Raw genomic sequence first — 23,491 nt, 5'->3', positions numbered from 1 at the left:
GGGAGGCGGAATTTCTTCGGAGAGGGGGAACGAAGAAGCGCGTGGATTCAGTGCGACCACCGATGGCCGCTCCGGACACGTGACTCATTCGGTGTTACAGCATCACAGAGGAAGAAGAAGCCGCAGAGGAATCGCGGAAGAAGTGGGAGGGGTGACCCCGGAGAGAAGTTGTAACGCGTTCCTCTCGGCTGGCGCGGTACGCCGGAGCGGACGCACGCGCGCGCGGGACACGCGGCTTTGACGCGCGCGCGTCGTCGTCGACGTCTCGCTCTCGCGACGGCAGCAGTGCGCGGGGAAAGAGCCGCGCGGGGGAGGGCGAAGACGAAGGGGTTGCAGGGGCGGCCCAATCGCGAGGCGGCGCGCGGGGGAAGGGGGTAGTGCGCTCGCGCGGCAAAGGGGAGCTTTCAAAAGCGGCGCCGGCTCAGGGCCCGTCAGGCTGTGCAGTGCTCCGCGGTGCCGCGATGATCATGCATGCCGCTGCCGGGATGCCGGAACCTGGTCGTGGTGCTCTTCGCGATGCTCCTTCTCCTTCTGGTCGCCGCCTCGCCGAAGGCGCGCGCTGCTCCGGCGGCGGCGTCATCGCGCAGCGTCGACGCCAGCGCCGAAGATTCCGACGACAACGCGAGCAGCGACAGCTCGCAGGAGACGACGGTGCGCCGGCTGCGACACGGACGGGCGCGTGCCGCCGCGATCGCTGCTAGTGCGGACGCCGATGAACTGGGCGAAGGCTCCTCCTCGTCCGAGGAGCAGGACAGTGGTGGTGGAGGGATGGTGGCCGACGACCCGAGCGACGCCAACGAGGCCGTCAAGCACCCGCGCGGCACGAGCCGCTACCTGCAGCTCTACTGCCGCACCGGATACAACCTGGTCATCCACGCCAACGGGAAGGTCAACGGGACCAGGGAGGACCGGAACCGATACGGTCAGTGCACGGCTCTGTGCTCCTTCGCAGTTCTCACTATGAGCACCGGTGTGCAGGTCGCTTTGATTTTGTGCGCTGAATTTCCGCCGACCGACGCCGGTCCCGCCGAAGAAGCCGACTGACGAATGCCGCGGCAACCAGGATGTGATAGCGCGGAGGCGGTGGCGGTCGTCTGTGTCAATGCTTGACGCAGTTGATTGCCGATCTGCATCACTTTTTTTTTTCTCTTCTTTATCCAGTTGTGGCGTTGATGCATTTACGCTGCATTGGCTACTTAGCTTCTCGTCGCAATAATTTCTCATGACCAGTCAGCTACATCTTCCATGTGCATCCATATATTTCAGCGCCCACTGAGCACAATAGTGCATCGAGGCCGTCTGCCTTGACTGATACTGATACGGCCAAGATTAGCTGCAGAGCTTCACGTTCGCGAGATTACGACGTAACACTGACAGTAGTAAGATTCGAAGCGAAGTTTTTTTTTCTCTGACAGCAGCTTGTCGGCATCAATAAATGTAAGTTACGATAAATTGGTTCTCGGCGTGCCCTCGTGGGTCCTCTTTGGAGTTCACCCTGATGGCAGTTGTCGTCAGCCGTCGCCGGTCTCGATCGCTCGCCGGTGACCCCTCGCGTCTCTCCGGCTGTTTTATCGCTCTCGCTGCGACGGCACCTTCGACGCTCCCCTGCAGCACGTAGCCAAATGCCGACGCTCGCGGAGTTAGACCAGTTCTCGTTCTTCAATTTTGCTTCCCCTGCGCCTTCTTTATTGTTGCACCGCATGGCTTTCGCGTTGTGCGGTGCGGCATGCCTCCCCCCCCCCCCCTCCAGCGTTATTTAATTCTTTTTTTGCTTCTCATTTGTGAGGCGAAGCACGAATGGCGCTCAGCTACAAACTACGGCACGAAGACTACGACGCAACGATTTCTTTTTATTTTAATCGTGAACCTTACCACTTGGTATAGGAAAGAACTCAATATTCTCACCATGTGCCCGCGACCCGGGATGCCTGGTTTGCGCGCGCGTGGTCCGGAACTGTTCATGAGAACTCGCACGAGCGTTTTATGCTTATATTGCTGGTAGGCATATATATATATATATATATATATATATATATATATATATATATATATATATATATATATATATATATATATATATATATATATAGTGTGTGTGTGTGTGTGTGTGTGTGTGTGTGTGTGTGTGTGTGTGTGTGTGTGTGTGTGTGTGTGTGTGTGTGTAAAATTGCGCAATAGTTGGGCTTCTATCCAAAGTGAAAGCTTATGTCTGGACACCGGGGCGGATCTACACACAATCGTCGCCTTAGATATATAGTAGCGAGTTGGTGACCCTGCCTGGCGAGTCGAGCAAGGTCGCCGCGCTCGCTTTCAAAGGAGGATGCATTGCGTGCCGTCACTTGAAATGGCACTCGGCTGAACTAGTTCGCCGCGTTTTATTACTCTCTGCATATCCCAGAGGCGGTAAACGGAGACGAGGTGACCTCGATACATGCTAACCTGACGACGGCGCACGTCACCTGCGCGCAACCTAACCTTATTGCTTGACGCGACCTGCGGCATTTTACGGCTGATTTAGGCTGTCAGCATTCCGAGTGACGTGCTCCGGTGTCCAGCCGGCCGCGAGCACTAGTGAGGTTTCTCCGCGTACTGACGCCAGCTTGTTACGCAAACTTTAGCACGCGCTTGACTCACTTCATTGTTTGTTCGTGTTTACACGTGTTTTCTTTTTTTCTTTATTTTACAAATTTCAAGCTCGTTTATTTTATAGAGAATTATGATGCAATATTTCTCACATACGTCAATGCAGCCGTTTTATTTTTTATTTTCGACCATTGATTACCCGCAAGAAAAGGTCGGGAAAACCCGATGGTCCCATTTTGCTACGAGGGCTCGGGTAGGTCGTGACAATGGGGGGAGTGCTTTCATAGGCGTCGGTCATTTCGAGCCGAGTCCATTAGTTACCTCAGCGTCTTCCTCTTTCGTTGCGAATGCAAGCCGGCGAAGCAGAAAGTGCCGACAAAGTGAAGCTTAAGATGAGGGAGGAACGGGGTCGGGCGGCTTATCTTTGATGAATGGCGCGAATACAATTTACCGGCGGCAGTTATCGCGACACGTGTTTGAAAACTGATAGCAATCCGCGCTTTCGCTGCATTGGCAGTCCCTCTCCATATCGCCTACGCCTTTTCATTTCATTATTTCATTCCTGAAGCAGAGGCTATCTGGTGTCCGCGACGCAACCTCTTTACGCACTGTATAACGCAGCAGCTACTCCACGTGTTCGGGCTACAACGCTGTGTATCTTGCCAGCGTTCGCACAAAGGCTTTCCGTTGTACGCCCGGTTCCGATCATACGGTTGGCAATTTGGCCTGTTTCATTAAAGTGGGTGATGGAGAACTAACTCCACGGGTGAGGTGCCTCAGAAGGACGGGAAGGGAAAATGAGGAACTGCTGACGGACAAGAATCCGTTCGAGAAGAGACGCGGCTGTTACGAAAACCGCAGGTGTATGTTCTAATCACTTATGAGGTCTACGTTTCTTTTCCAGAAAATCTTCTTTAGATAGCGACCGAATGTGTCGTATTTTGAAGCACACACTTCTGAAGTTGGTGATAACAGTAATTATCTATCTTCCGACATTCATGCACGTCGACGCTTTGCTTTACTTTATTCTCTCGACATCGCTTCTTTCTGTCGAGCGAGAGACTGATGACCTTGCCTTCCATAGATGCGTTTCTTGTTCGTTTAAATATTTCTATAGCCTTGCTTTGTTATTGTAACAACTCATGCCAGAACAGCTTCCTCTTTGGCACATATTTCTGAATCGGGCGCAAATGCTGCTTATAGCCGCTTAATGCCAAAGAATCTTTGGACGTGACCCTGGCATGGTGTTGGGTTGCTAAGCACGAGATCGCGGGATCGAATCCCAGCCACGGCGGCCGCATTTCGGTGGGGGCGAAATGCGAGAACACCCGTGTTCACTGCGGCGTTCCTCATTATCAAATCGTGGTTTTGGCACGTAAAACCCCGTAATCTATCCGTGACCCTGGTGTCATTTGACCTGTCGTTCTTTGTCTCGTGCCGCTTATCTTGTTGATATAGGAGGACGCAGTTCTCGTACGTATCTCTGAGCCAACCTACTTCTCAATTCTCGGTAGCATTCTCAATATGCCGAACACACCGGGCATCTGCGCGTCCTTTCTGTTAGAACCTCCGGGGGTTAAACCTGCGCGTGACATCCAAGGAACAGCAATCGCGGCCTTTACATACAGAGGGACTTTGATGGCAACTCCATTCCGCAAAGTCTATCGCTTAACGCAATCCCTTGTTTGACACCGTATGACCTTCAAATTCAGGTGGTTGTTATTTTTTTTTTCATATTTATTTCAGAAGATTGAACGAAATGTTACAACGTTTAACTGTACTAGTGAATTGGAAGTCGCTAGTGAATAACTAGTCGCTCGGTGACTTCCTATCCACGAGATGTTCCAGTGACGCGTGGGCGCTTGCTGTCGGCGTGCAGCGGGGCCCCTTGTGTTGCGAACGACCACAGCGCATGCCTCATTCAGCAAGCCCGTGTTGTTCTGATTAAAAATTAAATACTGGAATTTTACGTTCCAAAACCACGGCATGGTTATCAGGCACGCCGTAGTGGGAGTCCCCGGAAAAATTTGGACTACCTGGGGTTCTGTAACGTGCATCTAAATTTAGGTACACGATCATTTTTTTCTTAATTTCACCCACACCAATATGCGGCCGCCGCTACCTCAAGCTCAACAGAGCAACGCCATAGTCGCGGCGGGTCTGTGCTGTCCTGCTTTCACTGTTGAGATCAGATCTCAGGACAATACGAAAGTGCTAAGGCTGGTTTAGAAAAGCTAATAATTTGTTTTAAAAATGCGGTTCGGAAACACTTAACATGTTCTCTGCCTATATGTATACGTTGGTGATACGAGAGAAAAGAAACACATTGCGAAGCGCATTCAATTGTGGACGTCGCCTGCATTTTGACCTACTAGGGATGTTCACAGGAATTTCTCTTTATCTGAGTGATAAAATGTCAGTGTTCGGGTGCAGCACCACGCGCTCCCGGTCGATGTGATACGCTCTTCCCCGCATTGCACATCTCCGCCTGGAATGCTGAAAAACTCGAAGCAGCGCTTACATTTGAATTGAATTCTGTGGTTCTACGCTCCAAGGCCACCATGTGATTATGAGACACGTCGTAGTGGGGGACTCTGGGCGTTTTTTCATGTCGCACTCATCGAAACGCGGCCGGCGCGACCGGGATTTGATCCCGCGACCTCGTGCATAGCCGTTAAGCCACCACGGAGTATTTGTTATATAAGGATAAATTTGACCTCGTTTAGCAGCAACTATCCGCATTTAGAGCATATCTGATTTATGAGCGGATATGTGTTGACATTTTAGCAGGTTATAGCCGATATTCAGTGCAGCGTAAGTACGATATGTTATAAGAAATGACAACCGTTACCTTTAATGCCTGTCTTTTGTAATCGCGATGAGATATATTATCATGTAACTCATGCGGCACACTTTATTTCGTAAAGTATGGCGAATTTTGGAATTAGCATTAAATAAACACTGCGGCCATCGATGTATAGGCTAAGGCCACACTATACAAAGTGCACGTATCATATGCGCCTTTTGAGTACCTGCGATGTCGCTTTCATGAAATTCATACTGGTGCTATTTCGAAATGAACCTGTACATTTTATCTTATTTTTCGTAGGATAACGCCTTAGCAGGTTCACAAAATTATCTGGCTTACCTTGTCGGAGCTCGAAAATCGTTCTGGCAGAATGCCTACAAAAAAAGTGTCTTGAATGCGTTGGCCAACTCTGACACGTGCGCGACATTGCCTTAGTGTAGACACCGTGATCATAATCTACATTCGTGAGCCGTCTTGATTTTGTAGCATTTGGCGCTTCATGGCTGAGGAATTGACGAGCATTTTCTAGAGATGAAAGAGTAAATCCTATCCATTTTGCAACAGACGCATCATTTTCAGCGTCTTTGGTGACTGAGGAAACGCATATGTGCAATTGGGAAGCAAAGTAATCTGAGAACTGAAATGTGTATGGCAGTAATAAAGAACCGTGCGTTTTCTCATATAATCGACAAAAGAATAATAAGTAAGACGAGACTATGTCTTATGGTTATTTGCGCTCATTACGCCACATCTGCACGTTTAAAATAACGACATCTGTGTGCCAGGTTCATCGCGGACGCGTGTAAGCCTACCTTTGCATATACACGGCAGCTGCGCCCATTTTCACTTTGCGTAAATACGCCTTGCCAAGTTTGCTCCCAGTTGTACTCATGTGCATCAGGCACATGTGGCCTCAAGCACATATAGCTGCAAAATTATAAGTTGGGCGCGCTAATACGCGAGCGACAGTCACACACACGCATGCAGTTTATGCGCAGTTGAAGACTTTGCATCCTACAACGTATCACTTAAGCTTAACAAATATGTGGTGCGTGGGGACGGATATCTGGACGCGAGAGCCGAACGTGGGGACATATAGTGACTTTCCAGGCTACGGGTAAGGACTTTTAACTACGTGCAGATCTTCGGCACGCCCGTACGTTGACCTGTCCAGTACGTGCAACCCCTTCGGCACACGGATGTTCCCTCAGGCAGGGCGTCGTTTCATACCCTCCACTGCACGATGCAAAGAAGGTCTCAGTTTCTTCTGCGGGCTCTCGAAAGAAACGTGGCGAGCGTGGTTTCAGGCGGGTGGGGGGTTTCGGTGCTGGCCGGCGCGCACGTGATCGATACGCTAGGTTTAACGTCCCTCCCTTCGCCGCCGCACTGACTGCCGCCGCACACTCATATGTGCACTCGGAGTCGTTTGCCGACGTTCGTGGTCGTGGCGGTCTTGCGGCGTAATCCCACTCCCTCCCCGCCCTCCTTTGAGAACCGCGGATTGCCGCGTCTGCGTGTGCCGCTACTGGCTGTACTCCTATACACGGGCTAGTCGCAAGATTCTTGCGGACGCATCGCAAATACGCGTAGTGCTTCGGTGGTTCACGTGCCGGTGTCTTTTTATATCTCTCTCTCTCTCTCTCTCTCTCTCTCTTATTTTACCGTCTCTTTTTCTTTCTTACGGGGTTCCGGTAGCACGGAATGTAGCTGGTCCTCTCGGACTATGTGACGTTATTCCCGCGCCGCTTCCTGAAGCGGGCACTCCTTCTGACCGGAGCGAATGAAGAGTGGCGCGCCGTACACGCGCAATACTATTACGAGTGCACTGAAGCGACGGTGCAAGCACAGCTGCGCAAAGCAGCGCACTGTTGTTTCTGTCATCTTTTCCTTTCTCATTAGGCTGGCGGCGGTTCGGGGAAACCGTACTGTCCTGTGTTACGCTCACAGCGACCATTCGCTAACACTGGTTCTCTGAATACCCCCCCCCCCCCCCCTCCTCCCATTTTTGTGTGTCATAAACGTGGTTCAGTGACCGTGCTCGCGTACTCGCCTGTGCATACGTATAGATGTTCATGGGAGTCTGGAAAGATTAACTCGAGCAGCTGGGTGTACGCTGTCAAAACGCAGTTTTTTTTTTTTTTCGTTCCCATCCGTGCGCGTTTTCATGAGTGTACATCTCGACTTAGCGTTGCTTTTGAGTGTGGTCCAATACCTGCGTCGTTCGCAAGAAATATTCAGCGCACCTCTTTCGGGTAAGTACCCCCTATCTACTATTTTTTCCTTTAGGTAATGATCGAAGCCCCACTAGGTTATATGAAGCTTTGTCACCAGTGGGAAAAAACGGCAGCTGTTGTTGACGACGCGTGAATGTCACTATAAAAGCCAGTATCCCATCGTGTCGTAGCTGCCGCTTCGCCTGTATGCTAGAATGGTTTGGCGCTGTGCTGTTCAAAATGAGGCCGTGGGTTCCATTCATCGGGGGAAAATGAAAAACGCTCGTCTACCGTGCTTTGTGCGCTCGTTAAAGAACCGCATGTGATAAAAACGAATTCGGAGCCCTCTGCTACGGAGTCGCTAGTAAACTGTGCAGTTTCGGGGCGTTAAACCAATATATACTGCAACTGTTTCGAATAAATACAATGCTTAGGTAGCAATGCATATTTCATTTTATTACGCGCAAGAAGAGGCACTGAAGCACCGAACACTCTTTTAGAAGAAAAAAAAAAAATCGAGAGAGAGCAGAGGGAGCAAGTTCTCCTCGTTTACTTCCATCTCACCATATCGCGCATGAGAAGGGAAAGCCACCGGCGAGCATGCGGAACTGCTTCGCCCGTTCACGCTCCTGCGCTCTTGTGTTTATATTCATGCACACCAAGCGGAAGCGACCGGCATGTAGACATACTCGCACCCCTTCGTCGAGCTTTCGCTTGGGCACGCCGTGCCTCGTCTGCACCCCGCCGGGCTACGCTGCCGCCCGTGGCCAAGCCCCAATGTCTTGTTATCGTCTCTGCCGTAATTTACCCGCAGGAACCTCTTTACCCCAACACTGCAGACACGGACATAAGCTATACGGTATGAGCGACGGCGCAGGGCGTGTTGAGGAGAGGAGAAAAAGATGCTCCCGTTTCCGGTTTCGTCAAAATGGTGCAGCACGTGGAAGCCGCGAGCTGTGCGCTGATGAAGGGCTTTCCGCAACACTTAAGCGACGCCAAAACAGAACGTATTTTAGGTGTGTTTGCAATCGCTGCGTCTCGCTGCTGCGATTACCAGGCTACATCGGGAGCAGATAGGCGTTTCTACGTGATTTTACCTTAAAGCGGCAACGAAAGGCTATGTGCTTCAGCAGTGGCTACATGCAGCGTGCACGTATTGCTACAGACGCCACTGCGCCTAGCACACGTGGGCAATGCGTTTTACGCGGTTGCCGCCTTACGATTTTCTGTGACATAACATCCAACACAATCTATCGGTAAAGCGAAAGGCACTCAGCAATTTCACGACGTTTCTGCTGCTCATGCGCTGTCACGCGTATGAGGAATGCCCTTGATGTACAAATAATCGTAATGTACTATGTACGCCCCCTAACAAATTTCGTTCGCGTCTGCTTCCGTTGTTTTAACCAATCAATGCACGGCGAAGATTATAGCTACTTCTAGCACACGATGCAGCAGTGGTGGAAAACTAATATCAATTGACGCGATAATTAAGACACGGGCCTACCTTTTCTCGAAGCAGAGGAGATAGAGAAAAGGATGCAAAGGAAGGGAGGGAGGTTAACCAGATTGTACTTCCGGTTGGCTACCCTGCACGGGGAGGGGGTGGGGAGGCAGGAGTAGGGGGATGAAAAGAGAAAACGAGTGGAAGGGGGAGACAGCTGAAGATAGAACAGAGAAGGTTTTGCTTCGTGTCAACAGATACAGCTAGCACTTCGATCCTATAAACTGTGGCTTTTACAGCGCTGAGCATACTTAGAGATAATGAATATAACGAGGCTGAATATGGAGCTGTGCACATGGCAGAGTTCGTCTGCTCGCGCGAAAGCGGAAGAGCGCTCGATCGCGTCTGGAGAAGCGGAGAGTCGAACTCGAAACACCAAGCTCAGATGAGAGTGGGAAGCGGAGAGGGAACCGTGGTGGAGGGAGAGAAAGCAATGATTTATGGTAAATAAACGGAGCTGCGGCAAACGCATTCCCTGCCGACGCGTGCGGAGCGCGCGGGAGACGCCTTCTCTCGCAGCTGGTAGCAGACGGCGTGGTGCGCGCGCACCGGCTCAACTCAATGCAACTCGAACGGACGCGCAGTTATGGATGTCCATCAGCGCCGGACGCTGTCCACGTTCCGTTTATTGGCGTGTCCCGAAAACGTCTGGTTACGGTTTCAGTCGGTTGGTACACGTTTGTAACAGGCAAACAGCGAGCACTTGCTTTGGTATACGCAATACGGGTGTCACACGGCGCACTTTTGATCGCGACCAAGCCCGATCCGGATCGAATGCTTGGTCGTGATTGGCTCCTTTGCGCAAGCTGCACGCGAGAGCCAATCGCGGTCGAGAATTACGATCCGGATCGTGCTTGATAGCGATCAAAAATGTTCGTGTGACACTGGTATAAGACGGTCATGTTGACCATCTCGTTTGGGTTCACGCTATTCGTTCGTTCGTTCGTTAGCACCGCTTGTCAGTCAAACATTGAAGAAGAATATTCGACAGAATATTGTGTCAACAACACGCTGCGTCTTAGCTGAGCGTTCTTACAGTATGTCATTGTAACATTTGACACACTTAGCTCCAGGGAAGAACAATAAAGACATTACGTACAGCTAGTGTTCACCTTTATATGGTACCCGAACCGAGCCAAGTTGCAGAACAACAGACAGGCACCACTGCACTCTCTATATTGTCTGCGTTACCCAGAGGTAGCTCGGCTGAGGGCTACTGGTGTTTCAGCTAGGTGACCCGCTCATGCCCGAACGCTCGGCTCAGGCATTTGAGTATTTTCTCGCAGCTGGGCGAAGACTGCAGTAAGAACGTTTGGCCAAGACAGTCAGTTGTAACTAATACAGTTTTATACTATATGACCTCTCACGGTTTCCAAATTCGGCTAGCACATAGGTGTAATTTCGTTGGACAGGGGCCTCCAGTCAGGACCACACGCTTATAGCGTTGCATGCCGCCGTCAAGGGCAAGCATTAGCAAGAGCAGGAAAACCAGCTTTTCATGCTTGTGATTATACATCGCGACCGCAAGCGAGCAACTGAAGTAGGGTGAATTTCGACGTTTACGAACTGAATTCCTAGGTCAATATGTTAGTTGGTTCGCTCGCTGTTTTGATTTTCCATATCGACACCGCGCTTTCACAGGCTCTCGCTGTCGGAAAGCAAGCGCGTTGCCCCCAGACTCCACATTCTGGCACCTTGACTTTGAACGTGCGGGATACCGTGTGAGCGGGCGTCAGCGGTAGTCCGAAGGCAGAAGTCGAAAGCCCCATCCATTAGCACTCCTAAGCGTCATGTGCTGTCCGAAAGGTGCGCAGCGGAGAGCGACGCAAAGGAAGCCGCGCAGGCGCTCCTCGCTGCCCTCCCCGTCTCGGTTTCTTTTCTTTTTTCTCTTTTTTTTGCGCTTTGTGATCGGCGGATCAATCAAGATTCCGTAACGTCCGGTGAAGGGGTATACCACACCGGGGCGGCAGCTGAGGGCGGTCGCCATCGATAAGGCACCAGCCGTGCGGCGAAGCCCGACGCGGCAGTGCGGCTGCGCGGTGCACAGAGCTGGTCAGTGCACGGGCCACGCGGAGGACAGCGAAAGAAAAATGATGCCATTGGACGCCTGCGGGCTACTTTGTATTCCCGCGGTACCCGCACACACGCGCTCGCACGCGGCCGTGCGAAACCGCGTGCGCTGCGGGGAGAAGCGACTATGCAGAGGGACGGCGCGGTGACGGCGGTAAATTCCGGGAATACGCATGCGCGCGCGCGCGCGCATGTGTGTGTACACAAGGCCGTACTGGCTGCTGTTGAGTGTGCCCGCAATAAAACTGACGCGGCCCACCGTGCACTGACAGGGAATGTGTCCCTCGGTCCGTAGCTGTAACGAGAATGTGTGTGTATATGTATACTGACGGAGTGGGTCGACCGCTTTCTGCCGCCTACTGAGACGCGGTGGCACTGGCGAGAACGAATGTGTTGAAGCGGGAAATAAACGAAAAAAACACTTTCGACGAAGAGACGCGGGCAAAACAGTAATACATTAGTATTTTTTTCTTCTCCTCCCATCCCAACGGTTGCTTTTTATGATTATGTTTTTATTTTCCTCACATCGTTTAGATATATCGATTATAGGGTTTCTCCGGCATATCAGCGCACTGAGATCTGTCTTTCTTCTGTAGCCGATACTCGACGATTGCTTTTGTTACGTCTTGAAACAAATACTATCCACGGGAAAAGACTGCTGGAACCACAAGACTATGTTTGCTCAGTCAAGCAGGCATCTATGAACGTCCTGTTCACGACGATACCTTCTACAAATCGCCGCTCCACCACTGTGTATTATTTTAGTATGCAGTGTGACAGCTCGCGTCAGTATTAATCATCATGAGGAAATAGTAAGCGCTGTTTTTATTGTGTAAGTTCTTTTTCACGCCGTGTCAGGACTGCCACGAGGCACTTGCGCGAAATGTTAACCTTAAACTGATATGCCTGCCAGCTTTCAAATATACGTTTGCTAAATGGAATAATATTTCAATGCGCATCAGAATAATTTTTCTGCGTATACACGTTAAATAATATCATAGAAAACAGTAGAAAGGATGCCAGAACGGGCCGCCACTTGATATTTCTTGCGTACATCAAATAGCCACATTGCAATCAGTGTTGTGGGTTCGACTAACAGAACCAATTGATATTTCGCATTACTCAAGGAGCGCGTGCCTCATGCGTAAGCTAACTGATTTAGAAGAAAGCAGCCGGAAGCTCCTCAGCACGATTTGAGTGGAGGAAGTGAGGAAGCGAAAAATGCAAGACTTTTGGTCGAATAATAAAAATCAGAAGGTATGAAATGTTTGACCTCAGCTTTTTTTTTTTCGGTTCCGTTTTTTCGGCGCTTTTCGGATGAAGGGTTTTAACGCTATCTCTGCGAAAATGGACGCAAGCTTTCCTGTCACTCGAAGCCGCGGTCAGTTCACATTGTTTTCTTTCTTTCTTAGAGGTAGAATACAGAGATATCAACTTTCTTTCCCGCTCGAGGCTGTCCCTCTGCCTTCCTTGATCAAGTCGCCGCATTCTCTTGAAATTAAGCGGGGCTGAACGTTTTAATCAACATGGCTGGCAGATTCTAGCGAACTCGCCAGATAGACAGAACGCGCCTCTGAATGAGAACCCGCGATTCGGTCACCATGTTACGTATACACTCCCGTCTCACTGTTCTCCTAAATCACTCGCGCGCAAACACTCTCTCGATTCCAGGCCGATGCGCGTCACTGCCCTCTCCGCCCCCTCCCCCCTGCGTCCTCATCGCAGCGATCAACCTGCGCGGCCGCTATAAATCACCTCCTACCTTCCTTTCGGAAATTATCCATGCCTCATCGGGCAGACCTCGCCAGGGACACGCTCACCTTTTCCTGCTTTTGCATTTCTTCGCTGTGCGCTTTTCTCGACGTTCGCGCACTCTCCTCCTTCTCTCTCTCACTTTCTCAGCCGGCTGCTCTCCTCAGTTCGCTTCTGTGCTCGTTCTCCTTCTGGCCATCTGCCACGTCATGCCGAGTACGCCGGCTCTCGTCACGTCATGGTGTCTGCAGTTGGAGATGTCACTCGCCCTCTTTCATAACAAGCACCTTCTTTCTTTTTCATTGTTTTTCTTTAGCTTCCTCCTACAATATATATATATATACATATAATCTTCGTCCCCTTCCCATTCTTTTCCTTCGCGTCATTTTGCGTAATCCATACATTATAAAAGATGTCACCGTATTCTTCTAGAACTACTCGCTTGTTCTTTCCCATCTGCCTTCTCTCGCGTGTCCCCACCACCTATTCCTCCTCACTCGTCGGTGAGCTTCCCCCGCCCGTCATCAGTACGGATTTAGAGCTGTTGCCAATGTCAAGCTCAGGGCGCGAGGGAAGCCAGTGGCATCTTTGGCTTTGTTTACGCCTTGGATGCCTGCGCTTTCTCTCTGTCTCTCTCCCTCATTTCTCCTCACCGGCGCTGAGCGCGCTAAGGCGCCCTATACTCCCCGTCATTGCCGTAAACTCTCCTCCTCCTCTCATCGTATCCCTTTCTCTTCACTCTCTCTGTCGCTAACTTGGAGGTGTCAGGAGCAGGAGGGAGCTCGCAGCGTCGGATCCGCTCGCTCAGGGTGTCAGCGGTGCGAAAATGTTGCGCGCCAGAGAAGGGGCGACGTTCTCGTCCCGCTGTGGCGAATGCGTGGAGTGCAAATTCCGCTGTGGAAGGCCGCACTCTGTTTTGGCCTTGCCGCAAGACGATGAAACGGGCATAACGAAACTCGCACGTTTCTTTTGCTTGCTTTCTGTTACTTTGCTGGCATAATCATGTTTAATCGTGGCACAGAGGACAACCGGTTATATTTTCTCTCTCGCGGTGAATGTGCTCATTGCGCGAGAGAGCAAATATAACTGCTGGAAATATCAACAAGCCAGTGAAATTAAACAGGCGATACAAAAATGGAAGTGTCCCGCTTGCGTAGAATGACGGGTAAATTGCTTGCACTGACTTGTTTATCTTGCCAGGAGCGTCTTCATAACCACGAGCTTGTCTTGTAAGACACGTTCGTGTACAAATTAACGCGACAGAAATAGCTGTACCGTAGCTCCGCCTACACTGAAATCATTTGACAGATTGATTCGTTTACTTCTTCACCATCCCATTCAAGTATAACCTAGCCTGAACCATCCTTTCTGTAGAATATGAAGCACGTTTAAAAGCATGACGTAGCAATCTTTTTAACAGCGGAGCTGTTTAAGCTTTTAGTTTCGCTGTGGAGCGTTACCAGAAAACTCAGCCCAGCTTGGCGCCGCCTCGCGTTGCCTAGCAACCACGTTCGAGAGCACCGAGCCACGTAACCTTCTCGCACCCCACGCACGTAAGGCGGAGTCGGGACGTCACAGGCGAGTAAAAGCTCGGAACAGCCGGTGCGGCGACACACCTCTCGCACAGAACACCTATATAAACGTCTCCCGCCTCCTCTACTCCGTGCGTACGTGCTGCTGCCACGGGAAGACTGAAGAAATTCCGGACACCTGACGAAGAAGCGGCTTACCTGGAAGAGCGCCGCACTTCCAAGCGAGAAGCGATGCGTCGCCGCCGAGCTGATCCGGAACGCCGCGCCGAATCTGCGGCTGAGAAGAGGTGACGCCGAATCGAGGATACCAAGTTTGAGTCCAGGAAACGCGAGAGTCGGCGCCTGAACGCTTGACGTCGCCAAGAAAGTGATCCCGGCCTGCGACTGCTCGAAAACTTCCAGCGTTAAGTCCGCCGAGACAACAACTTAGCAAAACCTAGCATAACCTCGCAAAACCTAGAAACAACTTAGCCAAGCCTATCAACAATTTCTTGCTCACGCACCTTCAAGCACGAGCAATATGTTCCCCTCTACTTTAGAGCAACATGGACTCGATAGACAGCAGTTAAATTAGTAATGTCGCTCTGTAATGTTATCATCACACAAAGCCTATCCGACTTAAAATCCCGCATCCGCACACTATAGCGGCGCGCTTTGCCTTTTCGCACATTAAGCAACTATCAAGCGTAACAGCTAGGACTCCTGTATATATCCTTGCATTTCGTACTTGTGTTAGGACGACCCCCCCCCCCCCCCCCCCACGATCTCGGTATTTGCTATAGACTTCGGATCCCTGTAAGATAAATTACGCACTCGCCCACTTCGTTGGCTACCTCAGCTAATCGATCTTGATGGCACTGGCAAAGTCGCGTTACTCACTCCGTCACCACCACGTTAAAACTTAACCCAATGTAAACGAACCCCCCCCCCCCCCCTCCCCATGACAGGAGAATACAAATGTATTTCGCCGCCTGATGAATTTTGTTTCGGCGCATGCCCGTGTTCAATAGCGAGCAATTTTTTCTCTTCTGCTCGCGCCGCCAACTCACGATGCGCAAGCGTGCACTGTTACGTGCACAGCGAACTGTCGATTATGTTCGGTGTGGCCACTCATTAGCAATCATTCTGGCTTCCCGCTGCTTCTTTATCGTGCATCATTCTCCTCTCCAGGTTTCGTGCCTCCGTTGTGCATTCATGCCTGTACGCTGCCAAAAGAAGGGAGAAAGGCCTTCAGATAGCCGTCTGCTTGAAGCTGCTCCCGAACAGACGGTCAAAGGCCGGGCCAATCGGCGTTTCGATTGATCACGCTCCTTATTAATGTCGGCTTTGGCAGCGGGGCGCCGCAAGGTCTCGAACGCGTCTCCTATACGCTTTCCTTCTAAAAGCGTGCAGTGCCGTGGAGCTTACGCGGCTGCCGTGCGCAGCCAATCAACAGGGCGGAGCGAGCCGACGCACATCGCGGCTCCTCGGTGTCGGCATCCACGCCGGTGCCGTCGGCTGTCGATAACGTCAAGCAGACGATTACACAGAGAGAAATTAGGTGGTGAACAGAACACGTAAAGAAGTCGATAACGAGGAGATAGAGCTGGAAATAATAACTGAAATATTTAGTTTGAGACCATGACTTATGCCGGGAAAAAAACGGCATGAAATCACAAATGATGTATACTGTTCGAAGGATAGTTGTCTCTGGAGCCAACGTTTCGAAAAGATTAATTTTGTCCATCAGGGGTATGATATTAGGTGACGTCAAGGTGAATTGCCGCGTTAAAAAAAAAAGACACAGTAAGCTCGTGCGTATAACACCATCCAATGCAAACGGCTTGATTCGCTTTGGATATACAGCATGGCGCACGATAATGCAGAAGAAATCCTGTTCATCGATATCTACTCAGTAGGTTACCCACCTGTCACAAAACAACATGAGCACTGATTTGTTAAATTATATCGAGATGCGATGAAAATATTGGTTCTTGAGTTCATAACCACCGCATTATTATTATTATTATTATTCGTTTTGAACACATATACACATATACACAGGTATCAGGAAAGGGAAAGCGAGGAGCAGGCTGGCAACTGCCACCGGAAGGGGCACACGACTGGGTTGCACATATTGTACAATGTACGAAGAAACACGGTTGCTTCTGTGTTCTTCCTGAAGTAACTTTACGTCATCCTGCTGAACGCCGAGGTGTTTTGCGCAGCTGACAGTGAAACGCAAACTGCTTGGTAGTGCGTATTTATGCATAATAAGCGGTGGTTGGTCGCGGTGGTTGGTCGCGTGTCTATTCGCCTATTCCTGCTTCAACTGGATGTAAATTCAAGCGTACTCAATTGATTGATTGCTTGATTGATTGATTTTAAAGCACCAGGGAAACACGAAGGCTATGAGATACGTATTGAGAGACGGATTGTCGTATCTCACGGCTCCAGATTAGCTTTTACCACAACAAGCTCATTACCGTGCCACCAGTGCCGAGAGTCGAACTCGCAGCCTAAGCAACAGAACGCCGTAGTCACTGAACCGCTGCGGCGGGTTCAATTCGTACACAATGGAAACGCGCTACTATAACAGTATTTACTGGTGCACACGTGGAATTAACAGCGTCTGCATGCACTCGCTGCAACCGTGTCCATGCACACTTTTAGCGAGACGCGTGTTCTCTTCCCCTCTTGCTCGCCTGCCTCTCACCAGAAAAGGTGTGCATACATGCGCTGCTTGAATGGAAGTCAGAGGCACCGCCGACGCAGAGCGAAGACCGGCCACCGGGCGGCGCGAAGGAAAAAAAGAAAAGGATTATGCGGCGGAGAGCCCCACTTGTATGAACGCGCCGAGAAATGGCCACTTACAGCGCGCCGCTGCCACTCCGCTCCTTATCCGTAATTTGACTTTATAATCCCACCGCCTTACACGCACGCAACTCTGATTCGCGTGTCGCGAGGTGGGAAGGTGCAGCGGCTTCCGTCGATTCGACGCTTTCTGGCGCAAAACGCGTGAGCGACAACTTGTTTTCGTCCTCCCAAATCCGCGCATATATCAGATCGCACGGCGAGATATGCGTAGATTGGCCACGAATCGGTTCCATTACGTTACGTCCGTTCTTGTTGTTACTATTGCTTGCGATATTGGCACGTCAGCGGTTAAAGGGTTCGGTAAGTTGAACTTCTCTCAGGTCGCCTAGCTCACTGCTACATGTTTTCACAGCCGCTTTGCGCTTGAGTGTTTCGTTGGACATGAAATCTTCAGTAACGAGCGGACGTGACACACTGACGATAATGATCACAGAGGGAACCATAGGACGGTGATTACCGGGGAATGTAATTGGAACCTGCGAAGATCCGCGACGCCCACACATAAATCTCGCAAGAGTACGAAGCACGGCGAATCGGTAATAGGTCTAGCCTAGGGAACGATCAGGCGGCAATATTTCGACCTGGGGGAGAAAGAAGCTGGGGATAATAGTTCAAGCCGCGGGGAAGAACGGGAGCCATACAAGAACGTGTAGACGACGGACGTAAATTAGACAAGCACGAGCGGTGAAATTGAAGGCGATCCGCTTACATTCTCCTGAGACATGTAGTTAAGATGGAGAGAGAGAGAGAGAGAGAGTAATAGCCATTCAATGTATCACTATAACATAAAATAGCTATACAAAGCCAACCTCGCACTTTGAAATGACGCCGCCCACGGTCTTTCATAAGGAAGTACAACGACAGCCATTGGTGTTTTGCACTTCCACGTTTGCCAATGTTTCAATATAATGGACTTGAAAGGAAGATGTGCACGGCATCATTGTAATACCTCCTAGGCGTTTGGTGCCTCTTCTCATTACGTAATGTGGCATCAGCGGATTTAAACCGTGAATTAGTTGACCACACATCGATTTATACGAGGCCAAATTCGCAAAAGCTGTCGGCTTTTAAAGGAAGACTTATAATGTATCTGCATGTAGGTGGATGAATTGGCGCGATCTCGCGCGCGCTGGTCAGTCGGTAGTCGAGCAACACGAAATTCAACCTTCAAAAAAAAAAAAATGTGGGGGGGGAGGGGGGTATTTTCGTCTATAAATCGTCTACACATCGTATATGGGCTAAGTTGAGTGACTCCGTTGATTTACTGCCGCCGTCGACTGCGCGTTTCAAATCACTTCGCATCCATTCTGCCACGCCGATGGACCACCGGTTGTCCCTGCCCGGAACATTTCCCAGCCTCCTCATCTACAGCGAGGCAAGGCAGTCAATGCGCGTAGTCCTGTTGTTATACGCGGAGACACCGATCCCCCAATCCCACGCCGTTTTCGCTTGCACAGCTCGGGCCAATGATTTAGCTCACGCGTTGTGCCGCACAATTCTCCGCGAGGCGAACCGCGCGCACTACTCGGCCAGTCTCTGCCGGGTGGGTCGTTAACCCTTTCCGTTCTCACCACCGGCGTGGCCCTGTGCCTGCGGCGTGACGTTCTCGGCTAAAGCTAAAAGAAAGGGGGCTGCATTAAAAGAAGACGCCGCGCGCGTTCCCCATAAAAGCTCTACACACGCGTGGTCCCCCAGGGGAAACCAGTTCAGTACCCGGCACTGTCGCGAGACAGCTCGACACCGGGGCAGCTGGATTTGATTTCCAGAGCAAAAAAGACAGGCGAAGGACCCAGGTCGGGCTCAGAGATTCCACAGCGCGCTGTGATCTGCCGGTCATACTCCGTTTTGTTCTTTTATGTCCCTCTTCCTCGCCGCCATCAAAGTGCCATTCTCTCGCCTTTCGAGAGGCAAGGAAAAGGCTTATACGCGTAGTTCTTACTTGGCGACCGGAGACGAAGCCGACATCGCGCGCCTTTGAGAACATATTTTCCGACGCTTATCGGCGCCGCCGCGGGTACGGTGTAGCAACTGACCATCTCGAGAAAAATAAAAGTAGCCGCACGCTATGCCGACATTGGGGAGGCCAGCCGAATATCCGCTATCGCTGGCATCTCAACTGGGCGGCGCGCGGAGGGTTGCTTTATTTTCTTGCAAATAAGGGACACGCGTCAATGTTACTTTCTCGGGGCCGGCGTTATAGGTACAGGATACTCGATGCGTTTTTGCTGGCGATTCGTGCGGTGGTGCTTTGATAAATGGCGCGCTAATGGTCCGTTCTCTATGACTCCTGAGAGCATCTGTACTGACACAGCGCGATAAACAAAAAATAAGATGTTCATTTCGCGTAGATAGGCCGAAAAAAAAGTTTGGATGGCTCCTGAAGAATATATAGCCGATACTGACTGAAACTACGAATAATTTTTTAGATGTGTCCTTTATCCCTGTATTTGTGAAATTTGTATTACCCGCATGGAATACTTATGTACAGAGCTTTCTGAAGAAGGAAGGGAGAAAAGCTTCGCGTGTAGCCCTAACGCTCAAGTTGATCGAACTGAGGTCACGAGAACTACTTGGTCTGGCTTTGCGCACACAGGAAAGTGATTCTGAAGTTTTAGACTTATAGGCTCGACAGATAAAATAACTGATGTCACTGTACTTATTTGTCCTGTTCCTTTCAATAAGCTATACATTTTATAACAAGAATGCAGCTCTCGTTGATTTCGTTTGCTTAGTTGGGTTAATTATGCAGCGGTGCATGAATTTCAGGCTGCAAAGTAACGTCGTTGAAGCTTTAATGCATGCATTTTACAGCGCAATAACGTGACATTGGCGAACTGCTCTATAAAATTGTCACGCAATGCCTTATAGTTTGAGTTGGATAATGCATGTAGGTCGTTTCTCCCCCATGCATTTCATTTGTGATGTCTTAGCATTACATGTCGCTTGACTGTACAAGACATTTAGGTAGCAATCAAAAACACCCACGCTGTCGTATGTTCGTTGAGTTTAATGATCTGGCGACAGCACTTTGATAAGAATATAATCCTCACCAGAAGGGCGGGATGGCTAGTCAAGTGTAAAAAAAAAAATATATCGCTACTAATTTTTCAACCACTGCACAGATGAAAGGGGCGAACTGATACCACAAAATGATCTCGCACATAAATATACTATGTGGTGTAAGGAAAGAAAGACGCAAATATCGTCCTTACGCTCTGGAAAGCTGAGCGGCATGTTGCGCAACTACACATACTATGCCGCCGTAGCCGAACTTATGCTCAGGAATGAATAGAGACGAGGCTGTTCCGTCTTGTTTAGGCCAACACGCCGTCGTAATTGCCGTGTTTACATTAACATGACAAGCGTTTCTTGGCCATATCTATAACGGCACGCGGATTTCCCGTCTCATTCCGAGAACGAGGCTCTAATTGGCAGCAGCTGGAACACTGTGAAACATGTTTCACATTCTTATTGCCGCCGATTAAAATTTGTAAACACGTCAAGGCCACCGAAACAAATGCGCGCGCGTTGAATCAGGAGGCTCCAAATAGAAACAGATGCAGGAAGGGGCCAACCCAGCCTTCGCGGCGAACGCGGGCAAAGAAAAGTACGCGAACGAGAGTGTGTGTATAGGAAAAAGAAGAGAGCGCAGAAGAAGGGGCCTCGCGGCGCAGACCGTGAAAACGCTCCCGGTCGCGGCAGGCTCGAAAAGCGCGATGAAAAGTGAGCGAGCTGCCGAGCTTCTCCGCGCGCCCACCAAAACATGCCCGTCGACGGCGCGCTGTCAGATTGTTCCAAAAAAAGCAATAAACTGCGGCGCCCTGCGCTGATAAACGCGGAGAATACGCGCGCTACGCCGGCCACGTTGCGAAGCCGTCCTGCTTCGCCAAGCCCTACAGGTGCGCTAACCTCCGAGCACCATGCAGTATCGCGGAGCTTCAGATTGAAGCCAGTTAAGCGAGTGCACGCCGGGGAAGCGCCTCCGCTTCCGCGATTACCTTGTTTAAGCTCGTTTAACGATAATAAATTCATTTTATCCCATTATTGGCACACGTTACATTCTATTACGCTAATTAGGTCCTTACCTGCTCTACCTACTCGCCAGTCCTCTTGGTAACGTGGTGGCCCTTGCGTCAATGACTGGTGAAGATTTGAAGCAGAATGGGAATAGAATTGAAAATTGCATCATGGTCGTGGCGGTTCTGTTTGAGTTCAAGTGCAGCCCCATTATTTTCGTTTTTTTGTAAGTTTCTCGAGAAACGTACCTGCACACATTCTCGACCAAGACTGACCAACCTGCGTGGCAGAAGGATAAGTTTGAAGTTAAGTCCGGCGGAACGCACTGTGGTGATGAAAATAGCTGATGGAATGTGCCACAGATCTCGCGGAGTGACATCAGCGGTCTTTAGTGAACGAACATAATTTGTCTGGAGAGGGTGACCCACGTAAACAAGTGCAACGTATAAGCACCGTCGTTACTCGGCACCCCTTCTTTCATCACTCTGGTGACTGCATGGCTCATAGCCTGGACAGCGCTGCGCAGTTCTAGTGATGCGGTTAACAAAAGAGAGAGGGAAGAGAAATGAGGTTCAAAGGTGGAGGAGAGGCGGGCGCCACCGAAGCCAGAAACTTACGACGATAATTCACAATTTTCAGCCGACACGCGCTTTCTTCTCTCTCTTGCCTGTCCTTCCAGGGCCACCAACAAGAATAACAATAAGCGTCAGAAAATAGCCGCTGACCGTGCTTGCATGTCAGAGATGTAAACGACCTGGGGGTCGTCAGCATCGCATCGACGGAAAATCCATAAGTCATGGGCGTGGAAGAAAAAAAATGACCTTCGCGTCATCGATGCTGGCCGCGTTCGTTTCTCTTTCTAGCCGAGTGCGTGTATGTGCAACACCACGAGCAGAGGGGGGCACCGATTTGTAAAGGAGCGGGCTGCTGAAACGATACGCGCGCGATTAAATGAGCGTTGCCACCTGCACACACGCGAGGCCCTGTTTGTGTTTCTTCTGGAACCCCCCGTCGGCGGTGCCGTTCTTGTTCCGCCGTTCGTCGCGTACCACACGAGGAGGCCGTGAAAACGCACGGAGGCTGGCCATCGAGATGTCGTTCACCCGGTCAAGAGCCCGCGTGTTAGCCGACCGGTATTTTTGAAGGCGCGAGACTCCCATCTGCGGAGTATCGGAGAGACGCTGTTGCGAAATCCGGTGGGGGAACGGTTCCATAACTCGCGCCAAGTCCTGCCCAGATTTTGCTATATCCTCTACCCCCCCCCCCCCCCCCCCACCGCCCTACCCCTTATGCTTGTTCCTGTCCTCAAGTGTGGCGCGTATGTTTGTCTTCGCACACTTGTGAGACGAAACGTGCTTTCGACATAGCGTTGTGTATGCGGTGGCTTCGCCCGTGTTTGCAAGACATGAGATGCGGGTTTAACGCCCTGCGAGCCCACTTGCTCACTGGCCTAAGCTAGGCTTGCTAGCCGCGCCAAAAACACGCGCTTTGGACAATTCCGGCGCGATACGGGGATTATCAATGAGCTGGTACCGCACGGCCACGTTTAGTTTGTGCTTTCGGTATTTTGCTGACGAACATTGCGTTGCATGGCTGTTGCATTCTCGCGAGGAAGTTGTTACTGAAGCTGAGGCAGCAGTGCGTTCAGCACACGAGGCACCGCGCTGTCGCCATTACATTCTCAAGAGCGGGCGGTGCGATAAGCTTCGCTCACGGTCGCTTATGCTTACACGAGACAATTAAGATTCAACGACGTTCCGATGATTTCCCCCATTTTTCATCTACAGGTGCGTATTTATCACGATCAACTTCGACGTGATTCAATTGTCTAACGTCATCCGCTTCATAGCACAACTTTTACAAGCACACATGTTGCTTTCAACAGAAATGGCTGAAAGCCCCTCTTGTGGTGTCCGACGACGTCGGAGAAGGGAACGAGACTATCACACACCATTTTTTGTTACTCCTCTCGTTTTCATGCGAGAAAAAGAAGTCCGTTCTCAATCACACTATACAAAGTATAAACCACAGAGAAGGGCTGTAAACTGAACTTGATGAGAGTACTTGGGAACAGTGCGAGAAGACGAGACAAGATTGGAGAACACGAGCGCACACTAGAACAACAACAGGCCGGTGTCTAAACGACTTACCCAAC

General features: G+C 50.5%; 1 protein-coding gene across 1 annotated transcript in view; it reads left to right on the top strand.

Annotated features, from left to right (window-relative positions):
• The first annotated feature begins 428 nt into the window (after positions 1 to 428).
• LOC126521321 (fibroblast growth factor 9-like) overlaps positions 429 to 23,491 on the top strand; it is a 109,079-nt gene continuing 86,016 nt past the window's right edge. Inside the window, exon 1 of the mRNA XM_050169986.3 lies at positions 429 to 922. Within this exon, the coding sequence (XP_050025943.1) occupies positions 472 to 922 (451 nt within the window). The 5' untranslated portion in view covers positions 429 to 471. The remainder of the gene's footprint in view (positions 923 to 23,491) is intronic.

The sequence above is a fragment of the Dermacentor andersoni genome, chromosome 6, assembly GCF_023375885.2.
Source record: "Dermacentor andersoni chromosome 6, qqDerAnde1_hic_scaffold, whole genome shotgun sequence".
NCBI lineage: Eukaryota > Metazoa > Arthropoda > Arachnida > Ixodida > Ixodidae > Dermacentor > Dermacentor andersoni.
Note: the sequence above shows the minus strand (reverse complement) of the source record. Positions and strands in the feature narration are given on the sequence as shown.